The sequence below is a fragment of the Phoxinus phoxinus genome, assembly GCF_949152265.1.
Source record: "Phoxinus phoxinus genome assembly, chromosome: 15".
Taxonomy (NCBI): Eukaryota; Metazoa; Chordata; class Actinopteri; order Cypriniformes; family Leuciscidae; genus Phoxinus; species Phoxinus phoxinus.
In genome coordinates, this window is record NC_136890.1 from 30,982,442 (window position 1) to 30,997,164 (window position 14,723).

Here is a 14,723-nt window from a genome sequence, read left to right on the forward strand (position 1 = left end):
TTCCCAGTACTGCTCCGGAAACAACTGCACATTGTAGGCAATTCACCAGAACCGGTTCCATTTTTCCAACCGGAAGACATTCGGAGGCCAGTGTTGTCTGATGACAGAACAAATGGCACTTCACAGTTTGGGGTTAATGAGAAATAATACTTTCATTCAGTAAGGAAGCATTCATTTTGTTAAAAAGTGAGAGTAAAGACATTTATAATGTTACAGAAGATTTCTATTTCAAATAAATGCTATTCTTGTGAACTTTCAATTAATTGTTTTTTATTATAATAATAAATGGTTCTTAAGAAGAATATCAGCATATCAGAATGATTTCTGAAGGATCATGTGACACTGAAGACTGGAGTAATGATGCTGAAAATTCAGCTTTGCTTCACAGGAATAGATTACATTTTAAAATACATTCAAATAGAAAACAATTATTTTAAATTGTAATAAAATTTCACAATATCACTGTTTTTTACTGTATTTTTGATCAAATACATCATGATTATATCAACCCCAAGCTTTTGAACGATAGTATAGATGAATTAAAAAAGATACAGCTTAACCAGAGTAATCTGATTCACAAAAGAAGAACTCTTCCGAATCTTGTAGTGTGGCTTAAATAGCGTAGTTACTGACTGATGGGTTACAAGACACACTTTGTGTTTTCTCAGTGGTATAAAAAAATAAAATAATTAATGAAATATGTTTCCACTTTTTTGTTTTAGTTTTGTTAAGGCCAAATATTATGTGAAATAAAGACCAAAAAGGTTGTGAAAAATCTGTGTAAACATGTCTTTTGTAGGAACTATTTTAAATGAAATGGAAATGCATTTCTTTTCAAATATGTAAAACTACTGACAGAATCATTAATTGAACCTTTAATGACCCGTAATGGTATGTTGAATAAGAACATAATGAATGTTGTCTGTTGTTAAAAGGCCTGTGTTAAAAGGAATTACATTTTTCTTTAATCTTCTGAGATAAAAGAGTTCATTTTACTAACCATACTGTAATTTTCAGATCTCGTACTTCCAACCCAATCCTAAGAACACCACTGCTGAATCCTTAATTTGAAAAAATGCTGCCTTCATAAGCAGTATATAGAGGCAGGAAGGCATTACGGCAATCTGATGTCCACATCTGATGTTTGCACAACATCCAGCCCGCTAAGACCTGCTGCCTACTTAGATTGTATGGCAGCATATATTCTTTTTTTGTTGGTTGGAATGAAAAGGGCATCTAAAAGAAGTAAATAAATCTATTATTGTCCAATCTATGGTTCTGTTTCTACCAGGAAATACACATTGTAGTCATTAAGTATTCTAAAACGCACTTTAATGTGTTCTAGATCATTAAGCAGGACCATCTAAAACCAGGTATAGCAAATCCACAACGTGTAAGCGCAGCAAAGCGTGAACTGTGATGTTTATATGATGTGATGAACTGTTAATATGTGAACTGTGAATTTTCATCTTGATTAATCCTAAGGGTCTGAGAGAGTGTAAAAAATGGTCATGAAAATCTAATTTATGGCTGTTTTTGGTGCAAAAACCAAGACCAGAGATCAAAATAAAACATCTTTGTGTGTGAGATTGTGCAGTAGTGATTTGACCGCTGGTTTTATATTTTGAGTGCTGTGAATATCTCTGCATGCATCTCTGCAAGTGTGCAATTGGCATGTACATGTCATTTTTTTCCAGGAGAATAATGTAAGGGCATTTCTATGAAGCGTATGAACGCTTTCTGGTGATTACATGCTCTCATGTAACATGTTTTTATGCTGCTCAATTGTGATTATCTTTTGGGAAACCGTATGGATTTTGCACCCACGGGAAGCCTTGTGCACTTTAGGCATTTGGGAAATATCATCTATAGCGCTGTTGAAAATCCAGCTAAACTTTCTGTTGCTTGGTTACCATTCATCCAACACCCCGTGCATCCGAAGTATTTCACCCGTAAGACCTCAGGCAATTAAAAAAGCAATTGCATTACAGTATACCAATACTAGCTAATTTGTTTAAATACTCAAAGCGTGACTATGCCTTATCATCTGTGATATGTAACCCAACACTCAAGGATAATTTAAAAGCAGCGTCCGAGTGAATTTCTAGCTCTGGGTTTGCAATGGTAGACCGAGGACAATTCTGGGCCTTGAAACAATGAAATAATAAATACAGATTTTCCTCAGTAAATCCTCTTTTTGTCAGTGCAATTACTATTTTTATAAGTATTAAACATATCCTTCACCATTTGTGCAGACAAAAATAATACCTCAACTTGTGCATCTTATTGTGCACACATATATGCCCTATGCAATATGCATATACGAATACTAGGATATTGGTGCATGTCTTAAACCTAGTAATACCATGGTATGTTTTGGTACTGTTTTTTGTTATGTAAGCAAAGGGCCAATAGTCTGAAATGCAGGACATTGCTGTACTCAGATGTTTTTGAATCTTTGCCTCATTCTTGTGATATTTTCATGTCCGTTTTGTACTCAGGAAATTGTTTTGCAGTGATGATTTCCTTTTTGTTTTTCCTCAATAGCTTTGGAACAACTACTTTCACCTGATTGTTGCCTTCCTTACCCACAAGTCCTTGCAGCTGGAATCCTTCTCGCTTGAGAAACGAGACAAGATTCTCAACAAGTGAGTGGGAGACATTGTTCTGTCTATTTTAACCTTCAAGTGTTGTTGTTTTTGTTTTGAAGGCTGATATTAATTTAAACTTTTGTTCCTAAAAATGTAAACAGGTGCGGAGACATGCGGAAAAGCATCGGCTTTAAGCTGGGAGATATGTGGCAGAATCTTGGTAAAACCTTTTTCCTGTTTGAGACAGAGACAATTACAGAAGCGTCAAGAGTAGAGAGGAATTTTGCAGAATGTTCTTAAAGACTATTTTAGTTCAAATTGCTTTTATAGAGAGTAAAATCACTACTGTACTGTTAGTCTTTAATGGCTGAGGCAAAGTACATATTGCATACAAAATGGAAAAGAACATTACGGCTATTTTGGGACATCATTGGATGTGTGTCACTTCCAGGCCCAGAGAAGATGAAGTTCATCCCTGCAATGGTTGGACCGATCCTGGAAGCCACGTTAGTGCCCGAGCCTGACCTGAGGAAAGCCACCATCCCCATCTTCTTTGACATGATGCAGTGTGAACACAATTTTAGCCCCAACCACACCTTTCAGAAGGTGAGGCTTGTTTTTGTACCAGGGTTACTTTGAGAACTTCTGTTCCAAAATGTTGTCTACCTAGGCAGCATATTATTTAGGCAGCATGCCATGCGCACACTCCTCATGCTGTCGACAGACAAATCATTCTTACTTATAAGATGTGCTGGGATTTTTTATTTAGTGCTGAAATATCTATCAATTAAAATAGATATATTTAATTATAAAAAGTGATAATTTACAATGTAGTTAATTTTGTGAACATTTGTACATGCACAGCAATTATTTTCATCATCATTGTTAATTGAAATATAAAAAATATGCAGTTTAAAAAAAATAATATATTGATAAATCAATATTCAAAATCAATATATAAAAGTCAGTTTATTAGTCAGTTGATGACAGCTCAATATTGGATTGTGCAGTGAGATAAACAATGACAAGTCAAGAAAGTCTTTCAAACTAGTGTTCTTTCTAAAATGTGCAAATCTAGTATTCCCCATAGGACATACGCAACAAAATGAGGTGCTCCAGTCGTTGAAAAAATATTTTTTTACAGAAAAATAAATCCATTTAAAAAATAAAGATCAAATATTTGATGACAGCTGCAGTGACAATTTGACATCTCATTTACCTCTAGTGGTCTCTTTTGAGAGGTATTTCTTTAGAAAAAATCAACTAAAAAGATAGAGGTGCATCTTAAAAATGAATATTTATAATAATCAGTGTTGGGGAAATTTACTTTTTAAAGTAATGCGTTACGATATAGAGTTACTCCCTAAAAAAGTAACCAATTGCGTTTTATTTGAAAAAGTAATGCGTTACGTTACTTTTGCGTTCGTTTTTCTCACCTGGGCAGGGCTTGCTTGTTTGTTTTTAATGCCTATAAAGAAACAAAAGTTACATTTTTGGCAAATGTAAAGGCCCTTTCACACCAAAAGTGAAATTAACAAGCCTAAGGCTGAAGAAAAAAGAAAATTCACTGCCATTCTGGATCGCAGAGGAATATGAAGCAGGATATTTTGTTGTAAATTTAAAAGTAATGTGTTACTTTACTATTAAAAAGTAATCTGATTACGCGACTCACGTTACTTGTAATGCATTACCCCCAACACTGATATGGATCTGTGAAATGTCTAATGATATGATGTATTATTATCAATGTATTGCTACACTTCTAATGCTAATGACAGTTTCTATTGAAATCAGCTAAGTGTTCTCTATTTGTGTGGGTGCTTGAGTTACTGACCATGAAGAGCATTCAGATCAGCTACCTGGGAAGGCCCATGTCTATTAAGATGTTGCCTATGTAGACTCCTACATGATGCTCAGAGAGTTTGATGAAGCATTTGTGTGCTTTGCAGTTTGAGAATGAGCTAATCACAAAACTGGACCAGGAAGTTGAAGGAGGCCGTGGTGATGAACAATACAAGATTCTGCTGGAAAAAATGTGAGATCTTTCTCTCCCCTTATACTCTTAAAGATAATGTTTCCAAAAGGAGGTTTTTGCAGCGATGCCATATAAGAACTATCTTTCGGTGAACAGGTCTTAAAAGAACCAGACTTTTCTTTGAGTTTTAAAATTCTAAAGAACCCTTTTCCTCTATAAAGAACCTTTTGTGGAATTGAAAGGTTCCATTAGTTCTTCAAGGAATCATAGATCAGATGCCAAAAAAGAATGGTTCTTCTATAGCATCACTGGTGAAAATCTTGATTTTTAAGAGTGAACCTTGTGCTGCCACTCAAATATGTTTGATTGCCTTGTGCTTCTATTGTTTTCTGTAGTTTCTACATATGTCTCGGTTTGTGTTGTGTCCAGACTGTTGGAGCGCTGTCGGCTGCATCGGTATCTGTGTCAGCCTGGTGAGGAGTTGGCTCTGCTCTTGAGTAGTCTGCTGGAGAACCTGCTGGCCTACCGCACCATCAACCACGACGAGAGCCCCGAGCTCCGCATGAGCTGCACCGTCAACGTCCTGGTGAGAACCGGGCCGCGTCAACTCAAACGCATCTTTAGTTTTCGAAAACATTCTTTATCATGCGCTCAACCTGCTGAAAAGACCAGCGAGGACTAGTGGTTTGGTGCTGGTCCAGTTTGGTGGAACACACTTTTCATCAGCAGGACTTGATTTGTGAAGCTAATTGACTAAAGAAGTCTTGCTGTACACTCTTAGAAGAAAAGGTTTGGTTACACTTTATTTTAAGGTGACGTGGTTACATTGTACTTACTCAAATAAGTACTGAATAATATTAATTACCAACATGTACTTACTATAGTATAGTGTTACTTACTATACTTACTTTGTAGTAATGTGTAATTGACCGTTCGCAAAGACCCGCCCCTTTAGTTACTGTTGCTATGTCTGACAAGCCACGCCGCTTCCACGCCCCATCATGTTCTCATGCAGTGAAAAATACATCGCGGAGCAGAGAGGACACTGACAACACGCTGACAGACAGGACAGACCAGCTTACTTTTGATATTAAACAAAGTCTCAACTTTCACATTTGGTCATTTTTTAAAGAAATTTTAACAATACATACCGTTTTGTGGCTCTTTAATGTGTCTGACAGATCGCTGTAGAGTCGCGGAAAGACGTCTGTATACACCGTTTTTCAAGTTAAAATCCTCCAACGTTAATCTACTAACTCTCCTGACTGCTTTGTCCCCCCTTATTCCTCCAATTCCAATATGGCCGCTGTCCAAAAAAGCAGTTTTGACTGTAGTATGGGGCCTTACACTCCATTGTTCACACAAATTCATCTACAAGCACATAATTTGGCACAGATGTAGCTGAGGGCATACTGAAATTATTTAGCCAGGGCGCCCGAGCCAATGGTCCCTGAGACCAAGATGGCGTCCAAATCCAATATGGCCGCCGCCTGAAAGGGATTCAGCTATAGATTTTGAGCCAGATGAGATACAAATACAAACTTGATGTCTATTTTACCCTTTTTGACCATTGGAAACCCATGGGAATACTTACATTTATGATTGGGTATATCAGACCCCCCAAATTCCCTAAATTCAATATGGCCGCTGTCCTAAAAAGGGTTTTGGCTACAAATTTTAAACCAAATACGCTACAAATGAGGATGTGGTGTCTATTTTATTTATTGACCACAGGAAGTCCATTGGCATATTATATATATATATATATATAATGTATGCTTGTGTAAGTCTTGAACCTTTATTCTTTTCAAGACACAGACAAGTGGTTGAAAATACTTTTTTTTACCACAACTTTGAAAGTTATTCTCAATGTTGATTAATTTCCTTATAAAAGTGAAATGCTTTCAGTGTACCAGGTGAATACATTTAAAAATGTAATCATATAAGAAAGAATAAGACACAATTATTATTGAAAGGCAATATTTATGTTATGTCAAATTGTTAAAAGAATAATATAGTCAATTTGTCCAAAACTCTTAAAGGTTTGCTTAGCATAACAAAAAAACAGCAATAACATCAAAAACAACAACAGTGAATTCTCATGGTCTCTCACATGAATTATCATTATCACTCACAATCACTGGATCTCTTATCGTCTCCACCATCATTGTTTGTACAAGCACCCACACATGCACATATAGAAGTGCAATGAACTCTGGCTTTACAGCACTTGCAGTGCCCTCTACATGCTTTACAATACAAATGTATTGTTTGTATTGCCGGAACCCCAAAATAACCTGTTGAACATGAAAGTTGTATGCAAACGTTAAAGACCTTTCCCTTATAACAGAACCATTTTTCTGGCATAAAGCGTTTTTTAAAAATTGTGTTAAGGACCCTAGCGTTCTATATAGAACCCCATTAAAACCTTTTTTTTACTAACAGTGTAGATTCATCTAATCAGGAATATAAGATGTTTAAATACTTTCATGAAAATCACATGTATCTTCTCTCTCATGCCCACAGAACTTTTACAAAGAAAAGAAAAGGGAGGATATTTATATCCGGTAAGTGTGCCAGATGATTGAAAGTTATTGGCTTGTTGACCCACACATGAATCTGAATGTTTTGTGGTCTTTCATTAGATATTTGTACAAGTTACGTGATCTACATCTGGCCTGTGAGAATTACACAGAGGCTGCCTACACCCTGCTGCTGCATGCTGAACTGTTGGAGGTTTGGACCAAAAATGATTCGCTTTGTGTTGGTCACGGTTATGGTTAGAGGCTGACATCTATGCATATCTCATAAATGATTATTGATTACACCCCCTCTGAACATAAAGATGCTTTTCTATTTCTAAATGATTGTAATTCATGGAAAGATGAAAAAAAATACATTTATTAAATGTATACTAAATAAAAACAGAGAAAAACGTGATATCAATATCTGAAAAATAAGTAAATTAGCCAATTTTGCTTAAATGAAGGGTTGCATGTCGGCACCGATAGCCTCGTGGGGAAGTGCATGCCTCATAAATCGTTAAAAAATGTAAACGGGAAAAAGAGAAGAGCAGACATATGGATAGATCTGAATAATAATGACGACGTGAAAGAGAACTTTATTCGGTTTGTTTTTCTGTGCGAACACACACACGACCCGAAGCGTGCAGCCCTGCACAAGAGCGCGCTGCACGCAAGGACTGAATTGAGCTTTTGCGTCTGAATGGACAAATACACACAACAGTATGTCTAAATGTCCGTTTTGTAGAGCATTCACGTAAACACAGTCGGTTATGTCTTTACAGAACGTACAGTGCATCAGCAGTGCAATTGGATCTGCACACTCGGTCTTAAAGTGACAGTGCGTAATAAACCTAATGCCGTCTGTACACTTAATATTGATCAAACAACAAAATAAAAGGAGAAAAGTATTCTCTGCTCTTTAATAGCTTTAATAAGGATTAATTATATTTAATTTATACAAATAAATATATCTGCTTGAAAGAATAAAGAATGATGTAGCCTATGTAAGTTAAAGACTGCATCATTCATTGAAGAATTGAAGAAACTTGACTGTTCTACTTTAGGAGAAGTGTTTTTATTTAATTTTAAGATATTATGTTATGTCACAGTGCTAAATCTTCCTGTATTGCATGTTCAAACTTTAAAAATTATTCATATTAACAGGTTAATACATGTTTTCTATGGGAATATATAATCGGTTTGGACATTTTAGAGAAATTCTAAATTAATGCATTACAATTTAACAAAACCCATTCGATTTTAGTCAACTAAATCTACTATAGATTTACTATAGAAATCTACTATAGATTTAGTCGACTAAAATCTTATTGTATTTCGTCGACAAAAACTAGACTAAAACTAAAACAATTCAGATGACTAAAATGGCATTTTAGTCAAAAGACTATGACTAAAACTAAATCAAAATTTACTGTCAAAATTAACACTGTTCCCGATCCGATCCCATCCCTCTCTCTCTCTCCCACCTCGCTTCCTGTCTAGCTACTGTCCTATCCAATAAAATGCAAAAACGCAAAAAATACAATGCATTTGCAATTTAAACAACGTGCACAGGACGTGAAAATGATAACTGCATTGCGCCGGGTGTATGTTAGGGCCCCTAGAGGGCCCTGATGTTTGATAAGGAGTGTTGCTCTTGTCTCTACAAAATCCCCAAATAGTGTTAAGGTTGGAATGAGGCATGGAATAAGAAAAATGATTTTTTAAGATTTTGAATTACATCCCTCAATGGTGTGAAAATTCATGACACATTGATTAAGCACAACTCCCCCAATCCCTTTTTGGATGCTGTTAGTTCCCAAATGATTGATTTGGTCTCATGAGTCCAGAGTATAGATTAGCAGAAGTTAATATGGGTCTTGGAAAAGGCTAAAGGAGTTTCTTGTGCGTTGGCTACAGTAGTAGTTCCTGTGTAGACGACTACAATGCATTTCACTTCTGCACGTTGAGTCTTACTGTGTAAGATGAAACATTCCCTCTTCTGTTTCCAGCTCTGGGACACTTGCTTGGCATTTCTCCTGCTCTTTTCTTAACAAAAAAATCACTCATTCATACAAAATGAAAGCTTAAAGTGAAGGCCGTATTGTTTCAGGGATATATTTTCACGCTTAGAACATTGCTCTGGTAATTATATTGTACCAATGTCCTCTTTTGTGCAAAGAAATAAATCTACTGACAGTTCTCTTTCAAATGGTTCCATTGTTGTCAAAATTAAGTCTTGAGAATGATTCAATGGGCTTTATAACTTTTAATTGTCAAGGAATTACTCACAAAATGCCTTTAACTTGCAACAAAACATTTTTTTATTTATTTGATTTAGTAACTTTCAGGAGGGTGTACTCATTTTTGCAACATTTTATCACTTTGATAAGAAATTCTTATTTCCCTGAATAATATTGACATGGTTCTTTGGTATCTTCTATATAAATGTAATGAATTATTATTATTTAAGTTATATATATATAACTTTCAAAAGTTTAAACGCAGCAATAATTTCCAATTTATTTCTTCCTTCAAATTATGAGAAGTTTGTAGTGTCCAAAAAAGGAAGCAAATTAAAACTTACTTAAATAAAAGTGAATTAAAACAAATAATTCGAAAACAAGTAATCAACTCAATTAAATCTTATTTTTGAGCTATTTGCAAATACACATTCTTTAAGCTGATTTTCAGTCCAATCATCCATAAAAAGTGTTTTTAATTAGACGTTTATAGAAAAATGGATATGCATTCATAATTCATATTTGTCTTTTACAGTAATTGCAATCATTTAAGCATACCTTTAGATCAAAATGTCTTAAGGTCATGAGTAGGCATGTGACACTATAATTTTCTGTGTGTTTTTATCACGGATTTGAATTATTTAGCAAAAATAGGTTAAAGATATACAAACTTCCGTGTTGTCCTCTAAATAGCAAGTTTAATGACTCAATAAAACCATACACAACAAAAATGTATGATGTAAACAAATGTTTCAATCAGAGTGCAGTAGATCACACTATGCTAAAAACTAGAACAATAATTAACCAATATCTAAATATCTTTTCTGGGATAGAATAATGGAAACGCAGCTTGTGTTCTGAAGTTGAACAAAAGTTTTAAGGGTTTGGAACGACAATAATAATAATTTTCATTTTTGGGTAAACTAACCCTTTAAAGAGATTTGACACATTCACAATTTGCTTAATTTTTATTATAAAATAGTTTATTATTCAATGACAAGGATGTCTGTAGATTTGGAAATGACATGACCTTTGCTTTGAAAAACTAATGAAAGTCAGTTGTTATCCTCCAAATCTTTATAAAAGCCAAACATTTAGCCTGTCACTCCCCAAAATCATATTATTCTGCTTAACTCAGTCTGGTTTGCATTCTGCACTCAGATTGCAGTATTGCTCTTGCGGTGTGCTGGTTAAAGTTGCAACATAGTTTGGTGATTAGCAGATCAGTGTGATTGGCCGTGACTGAACTGTGCAATCTCTTTCTAGTGGTCCGACAAGCCGTGTGCGCCCCACCTGATCCCACGGGACGGAGCTCAGGGCTGGACACAACAAGAGCTGAAGGAAAGACTTTTTCAGGAAATCATGTGCAATCTGGACAAGGGCAAAGTATGCACATCTAAATCTAATGAAAACGCTTTCATTTAATGACTTTTACATGCCATTCACACCCGTTTTAGGGAAGTTCAGCTGTAAAGAACAGAAAAGAGCTGTTTTTAGAATTTTTTTAAATGTCTTTTTTAAACTGTAATTTTCAGCATCATTACTCCAGTCTTCAGTGTCACATGATCCTTCAGTAATCATTTTAATATGCTGATTTGCTGCTCAAGAAACTGCTGCTCATTATTATCAATGTTGAAAACTGCTTCACATTTTTGTGGATACCATGATTTAAAAAAAAAAATCAGGATTTTTTGATGAATAGAAAGTTCAAAAGAACAGCATTTATTTGAAATAGAAATCTTTTGAAACATTACTGTAAAATCGTGATTTTAACGGTAAAATACTGTAAAAATGCTACAGTGAAAAACTGTTAATTGGTTGACAAAGTTTCCTTACTATATAAGGTAAATAACTGTGATCGATCTAATCGTACATTTAATGTAATTTTACTGTAAAATACCGTTAAATTTACAGTTTTTAAAAGTGAAAAAGAACAACTCATTGTATAATTTACAGTGAAAAAAACTATCACTGCTGTCTGTGATTGTTGGTTGTCAGTGTATGGTACAAAACAGATATTAATACTTCAATAGGTCAGTAAATTAACATTATATCAGATAATGAAATATGGTTTATCACTGTAAATTTAAAATTAAGTCTGTAAAACTGGCACCGACAGCAGTACACTGTAAATTTAACGGATTTTCTATTTACTGTCACTTTTGAACAATTTAATGCATCCTTATTGAATAAAAGTATTAATTACTTAAAAAAAATAAAATAATAATAACTCTTACTGACCCCAAAATCTTCAACGGTTGTGCATTTAAAGATATATTTCACCCAAAAAGAAAACATGCTTTTGTGTTTATCATAACTGTATTACTCCCTCTCTTCCGTAGAGCACAATGACACATTTTGAAGAATATATATACTGTATATACAGTATATAGATGTCAAGTTGACTTTTGCTCTGTGTCATGTCACAACGCATCATGTTTTTAAATTTAGTCCCTCACACGTAATGATTGTATTGACTTCAAAATACTTATATAGCGCACAAGTTGTATGGACAACATGTATTTTTTTATCTTTAATGAAGAAAGTCATTGATTTGGAACACTGTAAGGGAGACTAAATGATAACAGATGTTTCATTATTGAAAAGCTGTTCCTTAAAGAAGAATAAACAGCAGATGTGTTGCCATCAACACGTTCTCATTTATTGTTTGTTTGTTCTTTGTCCACAGATGTGGGAGAAGGCCATCGAGATGGCCAAACAGCTTGTTAAACTTCACGAAAACCAAATGTTTGATTTCATAGAGCTCAGTCAACTGCTGGTAAGACAGACGTGACAGAATTCCCTCTCGTTTCTTTGTGAATGCGATCTGAAGGTAACGCCGCAGACGAGCCTCCCCTGAGCTTCTGCCAGAACAGGAGATGCTCTGTGATGTACAAACATTTTAGCGAGACAAAAGCTAAAGCTTAAGCGCGTTTTGATTCACGCACTTCTTATTGATTCACGTTCTGGGTTGGTAATCCATCACGCTGCCGGCTGGGTAGCAGCCGTCACTCAGCACAGGAAATAAGCATTGAAATTTGCAAGCAAGAGGAGGAAGGAAACGTGTGCGATAACGGCTACTGTAGCAGTTACACACACTCCTCTCAGTTCTGCCTTTGGCTCTGTCAAGTTCACACTTGGCAGCTGACTTCAATTTGATCAGTTCTGTCCTGTGGTGCACAAAATGTGCCATACATTAGTTTGGTGGATTTTAGGTAAATTTGGCCAATTTTTGCAATTTTTTCCCATTTATTCTGAATAAATCCTATTTTTCTCAATTCTTGTGTGAATTGAAATCATTGGATGGAATGTACAGTAACAATACCAAAGCTTAAGTATATGTAGAACACTTAAAAATGTATATTCTGTCATCATTTACTTATCCCTATGTCATTCCGCACCCAATTTTATTTTTCTTTATCGCCGGAGCGCAAAAGGAGATATTTCGCTGAATGTTCAGGCTGGAAAATGTTCCCACACGTTTAAAGTGAACAGGAGTGCTGTCAAACTCCACAATGACAAAAACAGCATAAAACCACCATATTTGTTGTGCAAATATTGTTTAGTATTATTTATGCACTAGTGTAATATGTATTAATGCATTTAATTAGCTTTTATTTTTATATTTACAGTTTTATTTATAGTTTAAGTTCTAGTAATTTTGTGCTTTTATATTTTAATAATTCAACTTAAACATATTTCAGTTAGTTTCCAAGGCAACATTTCTAATTGTAATATGTATATCCTATTTTTTTTATTTCAGCTTTATTTCAATTATTGAAAAGATTAATAGTTTTAGCTTAAGCTAACAATAACAACTCTGTGTATGGCTTGCATATTATATAATATATTCCTAGTGTGAAACACCCTCTGCCATAACTCTCAAAAGGCACATGAAAACTAAGAATGTTGCTTTTGTGTTCTCTCACGAAACATTTGTGTTCACCCAACGATCTTTGTGTTTTGCTCGCAAAAGTTTTGTGATGGAAATAATATGAGGTTAATAAATATTGAAGGGAAACACAATTGCAATTCCATATTTGTCTAAAAAAGAGCCACATGATCTGTGAGGCCGAGAGACACATTTACACAGAGGGGTTCCAAAATCTGATTCTGAACGATAATAATCTCCATTTATGAATGAATATATATATATATATATATAAATATAAATTACAGGCTCTCCTACGACCTAGAAAATGCTGCCACTTAGACTGCCACAATTAAAAGTGTCACGGTATCAAAAGCATTTTTATCAGAGAGCTGTAGGAACAATTACAACAATTACTTTTTTTTTTATAATGACTACTACGACCTTGATTATTATTAACCTCTTAAAATAAGCTACTAAAAGGATCATAATTGTTGGTCTTTCCAAGTATTGGAAGAACCAGGGGTTAAGTGCTTTGATCAAATGCATTATGGGGCAGATAACAGTAATTGAAGTTGACTGAAGCCTTTGTATTAGCGGGATTACGTGCAATAGAGGTCAAACTAGTTACGCAACAGTTTTTTGGAGCCATCAGAACGGTCAAAAATAGATGAATATGTGCAATATCAAAATGTTTCCTCGCCCAAAGCTGTCATATGACTTAACGGGAATTGCAATATTTCACAAGTATTATGACCTCTTTCAAGTTCATTGTATGAAGAAGAGCAGCGTGAACACGCATACAATTCTCCTTTTATGTTCTAAGGAAGAAAAAAAAGTGCTACAGATTTGAGGATGAGCAAATGATGACAGTGCTTTCGTCTTCAGCTGAACTATTCCTTTTATGCTTGACTTTTAAATGCCTTAATTGCTCATTCAAATGTAAAAACAGCAGTTGTTTTGTACACAGAAACAGCAGGCACAGTATTATGAGAACATCATGCACGCTATGAGACCTCAGCCCGAATATTTTGCGGTGGGATACTACGGTCAAGGTTTCCCCTCCTTCCTCAGGGTGAGTGAATGGCTGCTGTGGTCCAGTTTTCCCTGTTTTAATGGATTTCATGCGGGATGCGATTTTCAAACGACAACTTGGAGAATTGTTCTGCCATTTGGTGCTCAAATGTCTAATTTTCTGTTGTTTATGCGGTGTAAAGTATGGATTAAACAGTGACACAAACACGCTGGCAGGGTCGGCTCGCTGTTGGGCATTTCGGCATCAAGCATTGCCAAAGGAAAACAGATATTCTGATTGGAGCTCTCCCCAAAGAGCTCTCAGAGTAATTGGGTTTTAACAAGAATATAATACTTTTGTTTTCACAGTCAGGGGTTTGGAAACCCTGGTGACTTACTTTTACAGATACAAGAGCCCCTTAGACATCTAATGAAATGATAGGCTTTGTGCAGTTATTATTGGTTCTGCATGCCAGATATCAAGCCATGAAAATCACTTAAACAGAG

The 14,723-nt window shown here is 35.2% G+C and overlaps 1 protein-coding gene across 2 annotated transcripts in view; it reads left to right on the forward strand.

The window, feature by feature from the left end:
• The window catches only part of dock5 (dedicator of cytokinesis 5), a 60,639-nt gene that overhangs the window by 29,242 nt on the left and 16,674 nt on the right, over positions 1-14,723 (forward strand). For both annotated transcript variants that reach the window (XM_079637658.1, XM_079637659.1), the window contains exons 30-39: positions 2,548-2,648; positions 2,753-2,811; positions 3,043-3,197; positions 4,541-4,626; positions 4,996-5,152; positions 7,093-7,133; positions 7,212-7,302; positions 10,598-10,717; positions 12,021-12,110; positions 14,173-14,277. In XM_079637658.1, the coding sequence (XP_079493784.1) occupies positions 2,548-2,648; positions 2,753-2,811; positions 3,043-3,197; positions 4,541-4,626; positions 4,996-5,152; positions 7,093-7,133; positions 7,212-7,302; positions 10,598-10,717; positions 12,021-12,110; positions 14,173-14,277 (1,005 nt within the window). The remainder of the gene's footprint in view (positions 1-2,547; positions 2,649-2,752; positions 2,812-3,042; positions 3,198-4,540; positions 4,627-4,995; positions 5,153-7,092; positions 7,134-7,211; positions 7,303-10,597; positions 10,718-12,020; positions 12,111-14,172; positions 14,278-14,723) is intronic.